General features: G+C 27.5%; 1 protein-coding gene across 2 annotated transcripts in view; it reads left to right on the top strand.

Moving 5' to 3' along the window:
* LOC110518095 (mucin-17) overlaps positions 1-22,112 on the top strand; it is a 70,511-nt gene that overhangs the window by 34,868 nt on the left and 13,531 nt on the right. For both annotated transcript variants that reach the window (XR_005053514.1, XM_036989462.1), the window contains exon 6: positions 20,600-20,741. Coding sequence is in view for 1 of the 2 variants with exons in the window: in XM_036989462.1 (XP_036845357.1) it covers positions 20,600-20,741 (142 nt within the window). In the remaining variant the exon portion in view is untranslated. The remainder of the gene's footprint in view (positions 1-20,599; positions 20,742-22,112) is intronic.

The following is a 22,112-nucleotide window of genomic DNA, read 5'->3' as shown; positions in this document are numbered from 1 at the left end:
CAAGGTCTATGAAGACGGCTGCACAGTACTGTCTTTTATCGATGGCGGTTATGATATCGTTTAGTACCTTGAGCGTGGCTGAGGTACACCCGTGACCGGCTCGGAAACCAGATTGCACAGCGGAGAAGGTACGGTGGGATTCAAGATGGTCAGTGACCTGTTTGTTGACTTGGCTTTCGAAGACCTTAGATAGGCAGGGCAGGATGGATATAGGTCTGTAACAGTTTGGGTCCAGGGTGTCGCCCCCTTTGAAGAGGGGGATGACTGCGGCAGCTTTCCAATCCTTGGGGATCTCAGACGATATGAAAGAGAGGTTGAACAGGCTGGTAATAGGGGTTGCGACAATGGCGGCGGATAGTTTCAGGAATAGAGGGTCCAGATTGTCCAGCCCAGCTGATTTGTACGGGTCCAGGTTTTGCAGCTCTTTCAGGACATCTGCTATCTGGATTTGGGTAAAGGAGAACCTGGAGAGGCTTGGGCGAGTAGCTGCGGGGGGGGGGGAGCTGTTGTCCGAGGTTGGAGTAGCCAGGCGGAAGGCATGGCCAGCCGTTGAGAAATGCTTGTTGAAGTTTTCGATAATCATGGATTTATCGGTGGTGACCATGTTACCTAGTCTCAGTGCAGTGGGCAGCTGGGAGGAGGTGCTCTTGTTCTCCATGGACTTCACAGTGTCCCAGAACTTTTTGGAGTTGGAGCTACAGGATGCAAACTTCTGCCTGAAGAAGTTGGCTTTAGCTTTCCTGACTGACTGTGTGTATTGGTTCCTGACTTCCCTGAACAGTTGCATATCGCGGGGACTATTCGATGTTAGCGCAGTCCGCCACAGGATGTTTTTGTGCTGGTCGAGGGCAGTCAGGTCTGGAGTGAACCAGGGGCTATATCTGTTCTTAGTTCTGCATTTTTTGAACGGAGCATGCTTATCTAAAATGGTGAGGAAGTTACTTTTAAAGAAAGACCAGGCATCCTCAACTGACGGGATGAGGTCAATGTCCTTCCAGGATACCCGGGCCAGGTCGATTAGAAAGGCCTGCTCACAGAAGTGTTTTAGGGAGCGTTTGACAGTGATGAGGGGTGGTCGTTTGACTGCGGCTCCGTAGCGGATACAGGCAATGAGGCAGTGATCGCTGAGATCCTGGTTGTAGACAGCGGAGGTGTATTTGGAGGGCCAGTTGGTCAGGATGACGTCAATGAGGGTGCCCTTGTTTACAGAGTTAGGGTTGTACCTGGTGGGTTCCTTGATGATTTGAGTGAGATTGAGGGCATCTAGCTTAGATTGTAGGACTGCCGGGGTGTTAAGCATATCCCAGTTTAGGTCACCTAACAGAACAAACTCTGAAGCTAGATGGGGGGCGATCAATTCACAAATGGTGTCCAGGGCACAGCTGGGAGCTGAGGGGGGTCGGTAGCAGGCGGCAACAGTGAGAGACTTATTTCTGGAGAGAGTAATTTTCAAAATTAGTAGTTCGAACTGTTTGGGTATGGACCTGGAGAGTATGACATTACTTTGCAGGCTATCTCTGCAGTAGACTGCAACTCCTCCCCCTTTGGCAGTTCTATCTTGACGGAAGATGTTATAGTTGGGTATGGAAATCTCAGAATTTTTGGTGGCCTTCCTGAGCCAGGATTCAGACACGGCAAGGACATCAGGGTTAGCAGAGTGTGCTAGAGCAGTGAGTAAGACACACTTAGGGAGGAGGCTTCTGATGTTGACATGCATGAAACCAAGGCTTTTTCGATCACAGAAGTCAACAAATGAGGGTGCCTGGGGACATGCAGGGCCTGGGTTTACCTCCACATCACCCGCGGAACAGAGAAGGAGTAGTATGAGGGTGCGGCTGAAGGCTATCAAAACTGGTCGCCTAGGGCGTTGGGGACAGAGAATAAGAGGAGCAGGTTTCTGGGCATGGTAGAATATATTCAGGGCATAATGCGCAGACAGGGGTATGGTGGGGTGCGGGTACAGCGGAGGTAAGCCCAGGCACTGGGTGATGATGAGAGAGGTTGTATCTCTGGACATGCTGGTTGTAATGGGTGAGGTCACCGCATGTGTGGGGGGTGGGACAAAGGAGGTATCAGGGGTATAAAGAGTGGAACTAGGGGCTCCATTGTAAACTAAAACAATGATAACTAACCTGCACAACAGTATACAAGGCATATTGACATTTGAGAGAGACATACAGCAAGGCATACAGTAATCACAGGTGTTGAATTGGGAGAGCTAGCTAAAACAGTAGGTGAGACAACAACAGCTAATCAGCTAGCACAACAACAGCAGGTAGAATGGCGATTGATTAGGCAGAGAGGGTCGGATTAACTACACACAGAGCCTAAATGCGGCTGGGGCCGACAGATAAAACATAAACAAGCAGAATGGATTACCGTGAATTAATGGACAGTCCAGCATGCATCAGCTATGTAGCCAAGTGATCAGTGTCCAAGGGGCAGCGGTGGATGGGGCAGGGAAGCTGGACTGGCGAGTGTTATCCAGGTTAGAAAACTAACAATGACTAAATAGCTTGTAGCCAGTTAGCTGGTTAGCTTCTGAAGGTTCTTGAGTGTGTTCTAAAAATGTAAAGATAATAGCGGTTCCGTATCACATTGGGTGAGGCAGGTTACCGGAAGGTATAAACAAATAAAAAATCGAAAAGGGATAGAAAGTAAATATGGGTTCAGTGAGTGTTTGGGACGCGGCGATTCAGATGGTTAGCAGGCCTGTGCTAACAAGCTAACAGTTAGTAGACGGTGCTAAACACGGTAGCAGTTAGCGGACCGGGCTAAACAAGCTAGCAGTTAGCAGGCCGAATTTGCAAGCAAGGAGATAGCAAGGGCTAGAGAGTTAGCCTTTGGGGACGTCGCGATGGGGGGAGTCTGTTTATTCCTCTTCATGCGGTGACATCAATGGACCGGTCGTGGGTCTGGATATTGTAGCCCAGGAGCTCAAAATGTTCCGTTTGCGATGGGAATCCGGGGGTGAAAAATAAAAATAAAATAATAGATAGGTCCGTTATGCTCTGGTTAGAGTCGCGTTGTTCGAACTGGCGAGAGCTTTCCGAGCTAAAGGTTAGCTGATGACCGGTTAGCTGACCGGTTAGCTGAAGACCGCTAGCAATGTTTTGCTGGAGCTGGTAGTTAGTTTGCTAGTTGGCTAGCTTCAGTTGAGGGGTTCCAGATCCGAAGTAAATATAAATACTTTAGGAAAAAAAGCTACGTTGGGTGAGGCGGGTTGCAGGAGAGTATTTAGAAGAAGTTGAGGTTCAGCAAAAAGTTTTAAAGATATGTGAAGAAAACAAACGATATATACAATATATATACAAGGAACACGACAACACGTCCTACTGCTACGCCATCTTGGAACTATATCTATATAGTTTATCTTCATATCTAGGTAGTTTATCTTTATATCTAGGTAGTTTATATCTATATAGTTTATCTTTATATCTAGGTAGTTTATCTTTATATCTAGGTAGTTTATATCTAGGTAGTTTATCTTTATATCTGGGTAGTTTATCTTTATATCTAGGTAGTTTATATCTACATAGTTTATCTTTATATCTGGGTAGTTTATATCTACATAGTTTATCTTTATATCTAGGTACTTTATATCTACATAGTTTATCTTTATATCTAGGTAGTTTATATCTACATAGTTTATCTTTATATCTATATAGTTTATCTTTATATCTCGGTAGTTTATATCTATATAGTTTATCTTTATATCTAGGTAGTTTATATCTACATAGTTTATCTTTATATCTAGGTAGTTTATATCTACATAGTTTATCTTTATATCTAGGTAGTTTATATCTACATAGTTTATCTTTATATCTAGGTAGTTTATATCTAGGTAGTTTATCTTTATATCAATATAGTTTATCTTTATATCTAGGTAGTTTATCTTTATATCTAGGTAGTTTATATCTAGGTAGTTTATCTTTATATCAATATAGTTTATCTTTATATCTAGGTAGTTTATCTTTATATCAATATAGTTTATCTTTATATCTAGGTAGTTTATCTTTATATCTAGGTAGTTTATATCTAGGTAGTTTATCTTTATATCTAGGTAGTTTATCTTTATATCTAGGTAGTTTATCTTTATATCTAGGTAGTTTATCTTTATATCTAGGTAGTTTATCTTTATATCTAGGTAGTTTATATCTAGGTAGTTTATCTTTATATCAATATAGTTTATCTTTATATCTAGGTAGTTTATCTTTATATCAATATAGTTTATCTTTATATCTAGGTAGTTTATCTTTATATCTAGGTAGTTTATATCTAGGTAGTTTATCTTTATATCTAGGTAGTTTATCTTTATATCTAGGTAGTTTATCTTTATATCTAGGTAGTTTATCTTTATATCTAGGTAGTTTATATCTATATAGTTTATCTTTATATCTAGGTAGTTTATCTTTATATCTATATAGTTTATCTTTATATCTAGGTAATTTATATCTAGGTAGTTTATCTTTATATCTAGGTAGTTTATATCTAGGTAGTTTGTCTTTATATCTAGGTAGTTTATATCTAGGTAGTTTATCTTTATATCTAGGTAGTTTATATCTAGGTAGTTTATATCTAGGTAGTTCATCTTTATATCTATATAGTTTATCTTTATATCTAGGTAGTTTATCTTTATATCTAGGTAGTTTATATCTAGGTAGTTTATCTTTATATCTAGGTAGTTTATATCTAGGTAGTTTATCTTTATATCTAGGTAGTTTATCTTTATATCTAGGTAGTTTATCTTTATATCTAGGTAGTTTATATCTATATAGTTTATCTTCATATCTAGGTAGTTTATCTTTATATCTAGGTAGTTTATATCTATATAGTTTATCTTTATATCTAGGTAGTTTATCTTTATATCTAGGTAGTTTATATCTATATAGTTTATCTTCATATCTAGGTAGTTTATCTTTATATCTAGGTAGTTTATATCTATATAGTTTATCTTTATATCTAGGTAGTTTATCTTTATATCTAGGTAGTTTATATCTAGGTAGTTTATCTTTATATCTGGGTAGTTTATCTTTATATCTAGGTAGTTTATATCTACATAGTTTATCTTTATATCTGGGTAGTTTATATCTACATAGTTTATCTTTATATCTAGGTACTTTATATCTACATAGTTTATCTTTATATCTAGGTAGTTTATATCTACATAGTTTATCTTTATATCTATATAGTTTATCTTTATATCTCGGTAGTTTATATCTATATAGTTTATCTTTATATCTAGGTAGTTTATATCTACATAGTTTATCTTTATATCTAGGTAGTTTATATCTACATAGTTTATCTTTATATCTAGGTAGTTTATATCTACATAGTTTATCTTTATATCTAGGTAGTTTATATCTAGGTAGTTTATCTTTATATCAATATAGTTTATCTTTATATCTAGGTAGTTTATCTTTATATCTAGGTAGTTTATATCTAGGTAGTTTATCTTTATATCAATATAGTTTATCTTTATATCTAGGTAGTTTATCTTTATATCAATATAGTTTATCTTTATATCTAGGTAGTTTATCTTTATATCTAGGTAGTTTATATCTAGGTAGTTTATCTTTATATCTAGGTAGTTTATCTTTATATCTAGGTAGTTTATCTTTATATCTAGGTAGTTTATCTTTATATCTAGGTAGTTTATATCTATATAGTTTATCTTTATATCTAGGTAGTTTATCTTTATATCTATATAGTTTATCTTTATATCTAGGTAATTTATATCTAGGTAGTTTATCTTTATATCTAGGTAGTTTATATCTAGGTAGTTTGTCTTTATATCTAGGTAGTTTATATCTAGGTAGTTTATCTTTATATCTAGGTAGTTTATATCTAGGTAGTTTATATCTAGGTAGTTCATCTTTATATCTATATAGTTTATCTTTATATCTAGGTAGTTTATCTTTATATCTAGGTAGTTTATATCTAGGTAGTTTATCTTTATATCTAGGTAGTTTATATCTAGGTAGTTTATCTTTATATCTAGGTAGTTTATCTTTATATCTAGGTAGTTTATCTTTATATCTAGGTAGTTTATATCTATATAGTTTATCTTCATATCTAGGTAGTTTATCTTTATATCTAGGTAGTTTATATCTATATAGTTTATCTTTATATCTAGGTAGTTTATCTTTATATCTAGGTAGTTTATATCTATATAGTTTATCTTCATATCTAGGTAGTTTATCTTTATATCTAGGTAGTTTATATCTATATAGTTTATCTTTATATCTAGGTAGTTTATCTTTATATCTAGGTAGTTTATATCTAGGTAGTTTATCTTTATATCTGGGTAGTTTATCTTTATATCTAGGTAGTTTATATCTACATAGTTTATCTTTATATCTGGGTAGTTTATATCTACATAGTTTATCTTTATATCTAGGTACTTTATATCTACATAGTTTATCTTTATATCTAGGTAGTTTATATCTACATAGTTTATCTTTATATCTATATAGTTTATCTTTATATCTCGGTAGTTTATATCTATATAGTTTATCTTTATATCTAGGTAGTTTATATCTACATAGTTTATCTTTATATCTAGGTAGTTTATATCTACATAGTTTATCTTTATATCTAGGTAGTTTATATCTACATAGTTTATCTTTATATCTAGGTAGTTTATATCTAGGTAGTTTATCTTTATATCAATATAGTTTATCTTTATATCTAGGTAGTTTATCTTTATATCTAGGTAGTTTATATCTAGGTAGTTTATCTTTATATCAATATAGTTTATCTTTATATCTAGGTAGTTTATCTTTATATCAATATAGTTTATCTTTATATCTAGGTAGTTTATCTTTATATCAATATAGTTTATCTTTATATCTAGGTAGTTTATCTTTATATCTAGGTAGTTTATATCTAGGTAGTTTATCTTTATATCTAGGTAGTTTATCTTTATATCTAGGTAGTTTATCTTTATATCTAGGTAGTTTATCTTTATATCTAGGTAGTTTATCTTTATATCTAGGTAGTTTATCTTTATATCTAGGTAGTTTATCTTTATATCTAGGTAGTTTATCTTTATATCTAGGTAGTTTATCTTTATATCTAGGTAGTTTATCTTTATATCTAGGTAGTTTATATCTATATAGTTTATCTTTATATCTAGGTAGTTTATCTTTATATCAATATAGTTTATCTTTACATCTAGGTAGTTTATCTTTATATCTAGGTAGTTTATATCTATATAGTTTATCTTTATATCTAGGTAGTTTATCTTTATATCAATATAGTTTATCTTTATATCTAGGTAGTTTATCTTTATATCTAGGTAGTTTATATCTAGGTAGTTTATCTTTATATCTAGGTAGTTTATCTTTATATCTAGGTAGTTTATCTTTATATCTAGGTAGTTTATCTTTATATCTAGGTAGTTTATCTTTATATCTAGGTAGTTTATCTTTATATCTAGGTAGTTTATATCTATATAGTTTATCTTTATATCTAGGTAGTTTATATCTATATAGTTTATCTTTATATCTAGGTAGTTTATCTTTATATCTAGGTAGTTTATATCTATGTAGTTTATCTTTATATCTAGGTAGTTTATCTTTATATCTAGGTAGTTTATATCTATATAGTTTATATTTATATCTAGGTAGTTTATCTTTATATCTAGGTAGTTTATATCTAGGTAGTTTATATCTAGGTAGTTTATCTTTATATCAATATAGTTTATCTTTATATCTAGGTAGTTTATCTTTATATCTAGGTAGTTTATATCTATATAGTTTATCTTTATATCTAGGTAGTTTATCTTTATATCAATATAGTTTATCTTTATATCTAGGTAGTTTATCTTTATATCTATATAGTTTATCTTTATATCTAGGTAGTTTATCTTTATATCTAGGTAGTTTATATCTAGGTAGTTTATATCAATATAGTTTATCTTTATATCTATATAGTTTATCTTTATATCTAGGTAGTTTATCTTTATATCTATATAGTTTATCTTTATATCTAGGTAGTTTATCTTTATATCTACATAGTTTATCTTTATATCTATATAGTTTATCTTTATATCTCGGTAGTTTATATCTATATAGTTCATCTTTATATCTATATAGTTTATCTTTATATCTAGGTAGTTTATCTTTATATCTAGGTAGTTTATATCTATATAGTTTATCTTTATATCTAGGTAGTTTATATCTACATAGTTTATCTTTATATCTAGGTAGTTTATATCTTCATAGTTTATCTTTATATCTAGGTAGTTAATATCTACATAGTTTATCTTTATATCTAGGTAGTTTATATCTAGGTAGTTTATCTTTATATCAATATAGTTTATCTTTATATCTAGGTAGTTTATCTTTATATCTAGGTAGTTTATATCTAGGTAGTTTATCTTTATATCAATATAGTTTATCTTTATATCTAGGTAGTTTATCTTTATATCAATATAGTTTATCTTTATATCTAGGTAGTTTATCTTTATATCTAGGTAGTTTATATCTAGGTAGTTTATCTTTATATCTAGGTAGTTTATCTTTATATCTAGGTAGTTTATATCTAGGTAGTTTATCTTTATATCTAGGTAGTTTATCTTTATATCTAGGTAGTTTATCTTTATTTCTAGGTAGTTTATCTTTATATCTAGGTAGTTTATCTTTATATCTAGGTAGTTTATCTTTATATCTAGGTAGTTTATCTTTATATCTAGGTAGTTTATATCTACATAGTTTATCTTTATATCTAGGTAGTTTATATCTACATAGTTTATCTTTATATCTAGGTAGTTTATATCTACATAGTTTATCTTTATATCTAGGTAGTTTATATCTAGGTAGTTTATCTTTATATCAATATAGTTTATCTTTATATCTAGGTAGTTTATCTTTATATCTAGGTAGTTTATATCTAGGTAGTTTATCTTTATATCAATATAGTTTATCTTTATATCTAGGTAGTTTATCTTTATATCAATATAGTTTATCTTTATATCTAGGTAGTTTATCTTTATATCAATATAGTTTATCTTTATATCTAGGTAGTTTATCTTTATATCTAGGTAGTTTATATCTAGGTAGTTTATCTTTATATCTAGGTAGTTTATCTTTATATCTAGGTAGTTTATCTTTATATCTAGGTAGTTTATCTTTATATCTAGGTAGTTTATCTTTATATCTAGGTAGTTTATCTTTATATCTAGGTAGTTTATCTTTATATCTAGGTAGTTTATCTTTATATCTAGGTAGTTTATCTTTATATCTAGGTAGTTTATCTTTATATCTAGGTAGTTTATATCTATATAGTTTATCTTTATATCTAGGTAGTTTATCTTTATATCAATATAGTTTATCTTTACATCTAGGTAGTTTATCTTTATATCTAGGTAGTTTATATCTATATAGTTTATCTTTATATCTAGGTAGTTTATCTTTATATCAATATAGTTTATCTTTATATCTAGGTAGTTTATCTTTATATCTAGGTAGTTTATATCTAGGTAGTTTATCTTTATATCTAGGTAGTTTATCTTTATATCTAGGTAGTTTATCTTTATATCTAGGTAGTTTATCTTTATATCTAGGTAGTTTATCTTTATATCTAGGTAGTTTATATCTATATAGTTTATCTTTATATCTAGGTAGTTTATATCTATATAGTTTATCTTTATATCTAGGTAGTTTATCTTTATATCTAGGTAGTTTATATCTATGTAGTTTATCTTTATATCTAGGTAGTTTATCTTTATATCTAGGTAGTTTATATCTATATAGTTTATATTTATATCTAGGTAGTTTATCTTTATATCTAGGTAGTTTATATCTAGGTAGTTTATATCTAGGTAGTTTATCTTTATATCAATATAGTTTATCTTTATATCTAGGTAGTTTATCTTTATATCTAGGTAGTTTATATCTATATAGTTTATCTTTATATCTAGGTAGTTTATCTTTATATCAATATAGTTTATCTTTATATCTAGGTAGTTTATCTTTATATCTATATAGTTTATCTTTATATCTAGGTAGTTTATCTTTATATCTAGGTAGTTTATATCTAGGTAGTTTATATCAATATAGTTTATCTTTATATCTATATAGTTTATCTTTATATCTAGGTAGTTTATCTTTATATCTATATAGTTTATCTTTATATCTAGGTAGTTTATCTTTATATCTACATAGTTTATCTTTATATCTATATAGTTTATCTTTATATCTCGGTAGTTTATATCTATATAGTTCATCTTTATATCTATATAGTTTATCTTTATATCTAGGTAGTTTATCTTTATATCTAGGTAGTTTATATCTATATAGTTTATCTTTATATCTAGGTAGTTTATATCTACATAGTTTATCTTTATATCTAGGTAGTTTATATCTTCATAGTTTATCTTTATATCTAGGTAGTTAATATCTACATAGTTTATCTTTATATCTAGGTAGTTTATATCTAGGTAGTTTATCTTTATATCAATATAGTTTATCTTTATATCTAGGTAGTTTATCTTTATATCTAGGTAGTTTATATCTAGGTAGTTTATCTTTATATCAATATAGTTTATCTTTATATCTAGGTAGTTTATCTTTATATCAATATAGTTTATCTTTATATCTAGGTAGTTTATCTTTATATCTAGGTAGTTTATATCTAGGTAGTTTATCTTTATATCTAGGTAGTTTATCTTTATATCTAGGTAGTTTATATCTAGGTAGTTTATCTTTATATCTAGGTAGTTTATCTTTATATCTAGGTAGTTTATCTTTATTTCTAGGTAGTTTATCTTTATATCTAGGTAGTTTATCTTTATATCTAGGTAGTTTATCTTTATATCTAGGTAGTTTATCTTTATATCTAGGTAGTTTATATCTATATAGTTTATCTTTATATCTAGGTAGTTTATCTTTATATCAATATAGTTTATCTTTACATCTAGGTAGTTTATCTTTATATCTAGGTAGTTTATCTTTATATCTAGGTAGTTTATCTTTATATCTAGGTAGTTTATATCTATATAGTTTATCTTTATATCTAGGTAGTTTATCTTTATATCAATATAGTTTATCTTTATATCTAGGTAGTTTATCTTTATATCTAGGTAGTTTATATCTAGGTAGTTTATCTTTATATCTATATAGTTTATATTTATATCTAGGTAGTATATCTTTATATCTCGGTAGTTTATCTTTATATCTAGGTAGTTTATCTTTATATCTAGGTAGTTTATCTTTATATCTAGGTAGTTTATCTTTATATCTAGGTAGTTTATCTTTATATCTAGGTAGTTTATCTTTATATCTAGGTAGTTTATATCTATATAGTTTATCTTTATATCTAGGTAGTTTATATCTATATAGTTTATCTTTATATCTAGGTAGTTTATCTTTATATCTAGGTAGTTTATATCTATATAGTTTATCTTTATATCTAGGTAGTTTATCTTTATATCTAGGTAGTTTATATCTATATAGTTTATCTTTATATCTAGGTAGTTTATCTTTATATCTAGGTAGTTTATATCTAGGTAGTTTATCTTTATATCAATATAGTTTATCTTTATATCTAGGTAGTTTATCTTTATATCTAGGTAGTTTATATCTATATAGTTTATCTTTATATCTAGGTAGTTTATCTTTATATCAATATAGTTTATCTTTATATCTAGGTAGTTTATCTTTATATCTATATAGTTTATCTTTATATCTAGGTAGTTTATCTTTATATCTAGGTAGTTTATATCTAGGTAGTTTATATCAATATAGTTTATCTTTATATCTATATAGTTTATCTTTATATCTAGGTAGTTTATCTTTATATCTATGTAGTTTATCTTTATATCTAGGTAGTTTATATCTATATAGTTTATCTTTATATCTAGGTAGTTTATATCTATATAGTTTATCTTTATATCTAGGTAGTTTATCTTTATATCTAGGTAGTTTATATCTATGTAGTTTATCTTTATATCTAGGTAGTTTATCTTTATATCTAGGTAGTTTATATCTATATAGTTTATATTTATATCTAGGTAGTTTATCTTTATATCTAGGTAGTTTATATCTAGGTAGTTTATATCTAGGTAGTTTATCTTTATATCAATATAGTTTATCTTTATATCTAGGTAGTTTATCTTTATATCTAGGTAGTTTATATCTATATAGTTTATCTTTATATCTAGGTAGTTTATCTTTATATCAATATAGTTTATCTTTATATCTAGGTAGTTTATCTTTATATCTAGGTAGTTTATATCTAGGTAGTTTATCTTTATATCTATATAGTTTATATTTATATCTAGGTAGTATATCTTTATATCTCGGTAGTTTATCTTTATATCTAGGTAGTTTATCTTTATATCTAGGTAGTTTATCTTTATATCTAGGTAGTTTATCTTTATATCTAGGTAGTTTATCTTTATATCTAGGTAGTTTATCTTTATATCTAGGTAGTTTATATCTATATAGTTTATCTTTATATCTAGGTAGTTTATATCTATATAGTTTATCTTTATATCTAGGTAGTTTATCTTTATATCTAGGTAGTTTATATCTATATAGTTTATCTTTATATCTAGGTAGTTTATCTTTATATCTAGGTAGTTTATATCTATATAGTTTATCTTTATATCTAGGTAGTTTATCTTTATATCTAGGTAGTTTATATCTAGGTAGTTTATCTTTATATCAATATAGTTTATCTTTATATCTAGGTAGTTTATCTTTATATCTAGGTAGTTTATATCTATATAGTTTATCTTTATATCTAGGTAGTTTATCTTTATATCAATATAGTTTATCTTTATATCTAGGTAGTTTATCTTTATATCTATATAGATTATCTTTATATCTAGGTAGTTTATCTTTATATCTAGGTAGTTTATATCTAGGTAGTTTATATCAATATAGTTTATCTTTATATCTATATAGTTTATCTTTATATCTAGGTAGTTTATCTTTATATCTATGTAGTTTATCTTTATATCTAGGTAGTTTATCTTTATATCTATATAGTTTATCTTTATATCTAGGTAGTTTATCTTTATATCAATATAGTTTATCTTTATATCTAGGTAGTTTATCTTTATATCTAGGTAGTTTATCTTTATATCTAGGTAGTTTATCTTTATATCTAGGTAGTTTATCTTTATATCTAGGTAGTTTATATCTATATAGTTTATCTTTATATCTAGGTAGTTTATATCTATATAGTTTATCTTTATATCTAGGTAGTTTATCTTTATATCTAGGTAGTTTATATCTATATAGTTTATCTTTATATCTAGGTAGTTTATCTTTATATCTAGGTAGTTTATATCTATATAGTTTATCTTTATATCTAGGTAGTTTATCTTTATATCTAGGTAGTTTATATCTAGGTAGTTTATCTTTATATCAATATAGTTTATCTTTATATCTAGGTAGTTTATCTTTATATCTAGGTAGTTTATATCTATATAGTTTATCTTTATATCTAGGTAGTTTATCTTTATATCAATATAGTTTATCTTTATATCTAGGTAGTTTATCTTTATATCTATATAGATTATCTTTATATCTAGGTAGTTTATCTTTATATCTAGGTAGTTTATATCTAGGTAGTTTATATCAATATAGTTTATCTTTATATCTATATAGTTTATCTTTATATCTAGGTAGTTTATCTTTATATCTATGTAGTTTATCTTTATATCTAGGTAGTTTATCTTTATATCTATATAGTTTATCTTTATATCTAGGTAGTTTATCTTTATATCAATATAGTTTATCTTTATATCTAGGTAGTTTATCTTTATATCTAGGTAGTTTATCTTTATATCTAGGTAGTTTATCTTTATATCTATGTAGTTTATCTTTATATCTAGGTAGTTTATCTTTATATCTAGGTAGTTTATATCTATATAGTTTATCTTTATATCTAGGTAGTTTATCTTTATATCAATATAGTTTATCTTTACATCTAGGTAGTTTATCTTTATATCTAGGTAGTTTATCTTTATATCTAGGTAGTTTATCTTTATATCTAGGTAGTTTATATCTATATAGTTTATCTTTATATCTAGGTAGTTTATATTTATATCTAGGTAGTATATCTTTATATCTCGGTAGTTTATCTTTATATCTAGGTAGTTTATCTTTATATCTAGGTAGTTTATCTTTATATCTAGGTAGTTTATCTTTATATCTAGGTAGTTTATCTTTATATCTAGGTAGTTTATCTTTATATCTAGGTAGTTTATATCTATATAGTTTATCTTTATATCTAGGTAGTTTATATCTATATAGTTTATCTTTATATCTAGGTAGTTTATCTTTATATCTAGGTAGTTTATATCTATATAGTTTATCTTTATATCTAGGTAGTTTATCTTTATATCTAGGTAGTTTATATCTATATAGTTTATCTTTATATCTAGGTAGTTTATCTTTATATCTAGGTAGTTTATATCTAGGTAGTTTATCTTTATATCAATATAGTTTATCTTTATATCTAGGTAGTTTATCTTTATATCTAGGTAGTTTATATCTATATAGTTTATCTTTATATCTAGGTAGTTTATCTTTATATCAATATAGTTTATCTTTATATCTAGGTAGTTTATCTTTATATCTATATAGATTATCTTTATATCTAGGTAGTTTATCTTTATATCTAGGTAGTTTATATCTAGGTAGTTTATATCAATATAGTTTATCTTTATATCTATATAGTTTATCTTTATATCTAGGTAGTTTATCTTTATATCTATGTAGTTTATCTTTATATCTAGGTAGTTTATCTTTATATCTATATAGTTTATCTTTATATCTAGGTAGTTTATCTTTATATCAATATAGTTTATCTTTATATCTAGGTAGTTTATCTTTATATCTAGGTAGTTTATCTTTATATCTAGGTAGTTTATCTTTATATCTATGTAGTTTATCTTTATATCTAGGTAGTTTATCTTTATATCTAAGTAGTTTATATCTAGGTAGTTTATCTTTATATCTATATAGTTTATCTTTATATCTAGGTAGTTTATCTTTATATCTAGGTAGTTTATCTTTATATCTAGGTAGTTTATCTTTATATCTAGGTAGTTTATCTTTATATCTAGGTAGTTTATCTTTATATCTAGGTAGTTTATCTTTACATCTAGGTAGTTTATCTTCATATCTAGGTAGTTTATCTTTATATCTAGGTAGTTTATCTTCATATCTAGGTAGTTTATCTTTATATCTAGGTAGTTTATCTTTATATCTAGGTAGTTTATCTTTATATCTAGGTAGTTTATCTTTATATCTATATAGTTTATCTTTATATCTAGGTAGTTTATCTTTATATCTAGGTAGTTTATCTTTATATCTAGGTAGTTTATCTTTATATCTAGGTAGTTTATCTTTATATCTAGGTAGTTTATCTTTATATCTAGGTAGTTTATCTTTATATCTAGGTAGTTTATCTTCATATCTAGGTAGTTTATCTTTATATCTAGGTAGTTTATCTTTATATCTAAGTAGTTTATATCTAGGTAGTTTATCTTTATATCTATATAGTTTATCTTTATATCTAGGTAGTTTATCTTTATATCAATATAGTTTATCTTTATATGTAGGTAGTTTATCTTTATATCTAAGTAGTTTATCTTTATATCAATATAGTTTATCTTTATATCAATATAGTTTATCTTTATATCTAGGTAGTTTATCTTTATATCAATATAGTTTATCTTTATATCTAGGTAGTTTATATCTAGGTAGTTTATCTTTATATCTAGGTAGTTTATCTTTATATCTAGGTAGTTTATCTTTATATCAATATAGTTTATCTTTATATCTAGGTAGTTTATCTTTATATCTAGGTAGTTTATCTTTATATCTAGGTAGTTGATATCTAGGTAGTTTATCTTTATATCTAGGTAGTTTATCTTTATATCTAGGTAGTTTATCTTTATATCTAGGTAGTTTATCTTTATATCTAGGTAGTTTATCTTTATATCAATATAGTTTATCTTTATATCTAGGTAGTTTATATCTAGGTAGTTTATCTTTATATCTAGGTAGTTTATCTTTATATCTATGTAGTTTATCTTTATATCTAGGTAGTTTATCTTTATATCTAAGTAGTTTATATCTAGGTAGTTTATCTTTATATCTATATAGTTTATCTTTATATCTAGGTAGTTTATCTTTATATCTAGGTAGTTTATCTTTATATCTAGGTAGTTTATCTTTATATCTAGGTAGTTTATCTTTATATCTAGGTAGTTTATCTTTATATCTAGGTAGTTTATCTTTATATCTAGGTAGTTTATCTTTATATCTAGGTAGTTTATCTTCATATCTAGGTAGTTTATCTTTAAATCTAGGTAGTTTATCTTCATATCTAGGTAGTTTATCTTTATATCTAGGTAGTTTATCTTTATATCTAGGTAGTTTATCTTTATATCTAGGTAGTTTATCTTTATATCTATATAGTTTATCTTTATATCTAGGTAGTTTATCTTTATATGTAGGTAGTTTATCTTTATATCTAGGTAGTTTATCTTTATATCTAGGTAGTTTATCTTTATATCTAGGTAGTTTATCTTTATATCTAGGTAGTTTATCTTTATATCTAGGTAGTTTATCTTCATATCTAGGTAGTTTATCTTTATATCTAGGTAGTTTATCTTTATATCTAGGTAGTTTATCTTTATATCTAGGTAGTTTATCTTTATATCTAGGTAGTTTATCTTTATATCTAGGTAGTTTATCTTTATATCTCGGTAGTTTATATCTATATAGTTTATCTTTATATCTAGGTAGTTTATCTTTATATCAATATAGTTTATCTTTACATCTAGGTAGTTTATCTTTATATCTAGGTAGTTTATCTTTATATCTAGGTAGTTTATCTTTATATCTAGGTAGTTTATATCTATATAGTTTATCTTTATATCTAGGTAGTTTATCTTTATATCAATATAGTTTATCTTTATATCTAGGTAGTTTATCTTTATATCTAGGTAGTTTATATCTAGGTAGTTTATCTTTATATCTATATAGTTTATATTTATATCTAGGTAGTATATCTTTATATCTCGGTAGTTTATCTTTATATCTAGGTAGTTTATCTTTATATCTAGGTAGTTTATCTTTATATCTAGGTAGTTTATCTTTATATCTAGGTAGTTTATCTTTATATCTAGGTAGTTTATATCTATATAGTTTATCTTTATATCTAGGTAGTTTATATCTATATAGTTTATCTTTATATCTAGGTAGTTTATCTTTATATCTAGGTAGTTTATATCTATATAGTTTATCTTTATATCTAGGTAGTTTATCTTTATATCTAGGTAGTTTATCTTTATATCTAGGTAGTTTATCTTCATATCTAGGTAGTTTATCTTTATATCTAGGTAGTTTATCTTTATATCTAGGTAGTTTATCTTTATATCTAGGTAGTTTATCTTTATATCTATATAGTTTATCTTTATATCTAGGTAGTTTATCTTTATATCTAGGTAGTTTATCTTTATATCTAGGTAGTTTATCTTTATATCTAGGTAGTTTATCTTTATATCTAGGTAGTTTATCTTTATATCTAGGTAGTTTATCTTTATATCTAGGTAGTTTATCTTCATATCTAGGTAGTTTATCTTTATATCTAGGGAGTTTATCTTTATATCTAAGTAGTTTATATCTAGGTAGTTTATCTTTATATCTATATAGTTTATCTTTATATCTAGGTAGTTTATCTTTATATCAATATAGTTTATCTTTATATGTAGGTAGTTTATCTTTATATCTAAGTAGTTTATCTTTATATCAATATAGTTTATCTTTATATCAATATAGTTTATCTTTATATCTAGGTAGTTTATCTTTATATCAATATAGTTTATCTTTATATCTAGGTAGTTTATATCTAGGTAGTTTATCTTTATATCTAGGTAGTTTATCTTTATATCTAGGTAGTTTATCTTTATATCAATATAGTTTATCTTTATATCTAGGTAGTTTATCTTTATATCTAGGTAGTTTATCTTTATATCTAGGTAGTTTATATCTAGGTAGTTTATCTTTATATCTAGGTAGTTTATCTTTATATCTAGGTAGTTTATCTTTATATCTAGGTAGTTTATCTTTATATCTAGGTAGTTTATCTTTATATCAATATAGTTTATCTTTATATCTAGGTAGTTTATATCTAGGTAGTTTATCTTTATATCTATGTAGTTTATCTTTATATCTAGGTAGTTTATCTTTATATCTAAGTAGTTTATATCTAGGTAGTTTATCTTTATATCTATATAGTTTATCTTTATATCTAGGTAGTTTATCTTTATATCTAGGTAGTTTATCTTTATATCTAGGTAGTTTATCTTTATATCTAGGTAGTTTATCTTTATATCTAGGTAGTTTATCTTTATATCTAGGTAGTTTATCTTTATATCTAGGTAGTTTATCTTCATATCTAGGTAGTTTATCTTTATATCTAGGTAGTTTATCTTCATATCTAGGTAGTTTATCTTTATATCTAGGTAGTTTATCTTTATATCTAGGTAGTTTATCTTTATATCTAGGTAGTTTATCTTTATATCTAGGTAGTTTATCTTTATATGTAGGTAGTTTATCTTTATATCTAGGTAGTTTATCTTTATATCTAGGTAGTTTATCTTTATATCTAGGTAGTTTATCTTTATATCTAGGTAGTTTATCTTTATATCTAGGTAGTTTATCTTCATATCTAGGTAGTTTATCTTTATATCTAGGTAGTTTATCTTTATATCTAGGTAGTTTATCTTTATATCTAGGTAGTTTATCTTTATATCTAGGTAGTTTATCTTTATATCTAGGTAGTTTATCTTTATATCTCGGTAGTTTATCTTTATATCTAGGTAGTTTATCTTTATATCTAGGTAGTTTATCTTTATATCTAGGTAGTTTATATCTAGGTAGTTTATCTTTATATCTATATAGTTTATCTTTATATCTCGGTAGTTTATATCTATATAGTTTATCTTTATATCTAGGTAGTTTATATCTAGGTAGTTTATCTTTATATCTGGGTAGTTTATCTTTATATCTGGGTAGTTTATCTTTATATCTCGGTAGTTTATCTTTCTATCCAGGTAGTTTATCTTTATATCTAGGTAGTTTATCTTTATATCTATATAGTTTATCTTTATATCTAGGTAGTTTATCTTTATATCTAAGTAGTTTATATCTAGGTAGTTTATCTTTATATCTAGGTAGTTTATCTTTATATCTAGGTAGTTTATATCTAGGTAGTTTATCTTTATATCTAGGTAGTTTATCTTTATATCTATATAGTTTATCTTTATATCTAGGTAGTTTATCTTTATATCTATATAGTTTATCTTTATATCTAGGTAGTTTATCTTTATATCTAGGTAGTTTATATCTAGGTAGTTTATATCTAGGTAGTTTATATCTAGGTAGTTTATATCTAGGTAGTTTATCTTTATATCTAGGTAGTTTATATCTAGGTAGTTTATATCTAGGTAGTTTATATCTAGGTAGTTTATATCTAGGTAGTTTATCTTTATATCTAGGTAGTTTATCTTTATATCTAGGTAGTTTATATCTATATAGTTTATCTTTATATCTAGGTAGTTTATATCTACATAGTTTATCTTTATATCTAGGTAGTTTATCTTTATATCTAGGTAGTTTATATCTATATAGTTTATCTTTATATCTAGGTAGTTTATATCTACATAGTTTATCTTTATATCTAGGTAGTTTATCTTTATATCTAGGTAGTTTATATCTATATAGTTTATCTTTATATCTAGGTAGTTTATATCTAGGTAGTTTATCTTTATATCTAGGTAGTTTATCTTTATATCTGGGTAGTTTATCTTTATATCTAGGTAGTTTATATCTAGGTAGTTTATCTTTATATCTATATAGTTTATCTTTATATCTAGGTAGTTTATCTTTATATCTAGGTAGTTTATCTTTATATCTCGGTAGTTTATATCTATATAGTTTATCTTTATATCTAGGTAGTTTATCTTTATATCTAGGTAGTTTATATCTATATAGTTTATCTTTATATCTAGGTAGTTTATCTTTATATCTAGGTAGTTTATCTTTATATCTAGGTAGTTTATCTTTATATCTAGGTAGTTTATATCTAGGTAGTTTATCTTTATATCTAGGTAGTTTATATCTATATAGTTTATCTTTATATCTAGGTAGTTTATCTTTATATCTAGGTAGTTTATATCTATATAGTTTATCTTTATATCTAGGTAGTTTATATCTAGGTAGTTTATCTTTATATCTAGGTAGTTTATCTTTATATCTGGGTAGTTTATCTTTATATCTCGGTAGTTTATCTTTCTATCCAGGTAGTTTATCTTTATATCTATATAGTTTATCTTTATATCTATATAGTTTATCCTTATATCTAGGTAGTTTATCTTTCTATCTAGGTAGTTTATCTTTCTATCTAGGTAGTTTCTAACAAGTTGTTTCTCTTCATAGAGAATAAGATGATGCCTATGGCTTGTTTCCAGTAGTAGAAGTAGCATCGTAAAGTGGTTGTGGTAATGATTTATACTGAAAAACATGACGCTGTGTATTGTATCTCAACTCCATGGTTTGTCTCTCAGTGGACCCCCCGGTGACATCCTGTATGGAGGGGTTGTACCTACCCATGTTCCTGTCTCCAACACCAGCCCAGGGTGCACTGCTCTACGCCTCTGCAGACCAACCCCTGGAAATCACTGTCAGAGCACAGGCTACCCAGTCCACGTAAGAGAAAGGAAACATGGAAACACTTAGCCGATAGGTAGAGACTAAAATCAGGGGTTTTAAATGCAATAGTTGGAACAACAGGTGTGTCAGCGGGTTTTTGCTCTTCCCTTGCCGTACAATCAGATTTAAAAAACAGATACAAATACACCTTATGGAACAGCGGGGACTGTAAAGCAACACAAACATTGGCACAGACACATGCATACACACACACACACACACACACACACGATAACATACCCACTATACATACACATGGACTGTAAAGCCTTGGCAGCAGCTAATGGGGATCCGTAATGAACACAAATACAAACATTCAGTCAACACATAAACTGATCTGGTTCCTGATCTGGCATCTACAGTCAATACATAAACTGATCTGACATCTACAGTCAATACATAAACTGATCTGGCATCTACAGTCAATACATAAACTGATCTGGCATCTACAGTCAATACATAAACTGATCTGACATCTACAGTCAATACATAAACTGATCTGACATCTACAGTCAATACATAAACTGATCTGGCATCTACAGTCAATACATAAACTGATATGGCATCTACAGTCAATACATAAACTGATATGGCATCTACAGTCAATACATAAACTGATCTGGCATCTACAGTCAATACATAAACTGATCTGGCATCTACAGTCAATACATAAACTGATCTGGCATCTACAGTCAATACATAAACTGATATGGCATCTACAGTCAATACATAAACTGATCTGGCATCTACAGTCAATACATAAACTGATCTGGCATCTACAGTCAATACATAAACTGATCTGGCATCTACAGTCAATACATAAACTGATATGGCATCTACAGTCAATACATAAACTGATCTGGCATCTACAGTCAATACATAAACTGATCTGGCATCTACAGTCAATACATAAACTGATCTGGCATCTACAGTCAATACATAAACTGATATGGTTCCTGATCTGGCATCTACAGTCAATACATAAACTGATCTGCCATCTACAGTCAATACATAAACTAATCTGGCATCTACAGTCAATACATAAACTGATATAGTTCCTGATCTGGCATCTACAGTCAATACATAAACTGATCTGGCATCTACAGTCAATACATAAACTGATATGGTTCCTGATCTGGCATCTACAGTCAATACATAAACTGATCTGACATCTACAGTCAATACATAAACTGATCTGGCATCTACAGTCAATACATAAACTGATCTGGCATCTACAGTCAATACATAAACTGATCTGACATCTACAGTCAATACATAAACTGATATGGTTCCTGATCTGACATCTACAGTCAATACATAAACTGATCTGGCATCTACAGTCAATACATAAACTGATATGGTTCCTGA

Source organism: Oncorhynchus mykiss, chromosome 10 (genome assembly GCF_013265735.2).
Source record: "Oncorhynchus mykiss isolate Arlee chromosome 10, USDA_OmykA_1.1, whole genome shotgun sequence".
Taxonomy (NCBI): Eukaryota; Metazoa; Chordata; class Actinopteri; order Salmoniformes; family Salmonidae; genus Oncorhynchus; species Oncorhynchus mykiss.
This window is presented reverse-complemented; position numbering and strand designations above follow the sequence as displayed.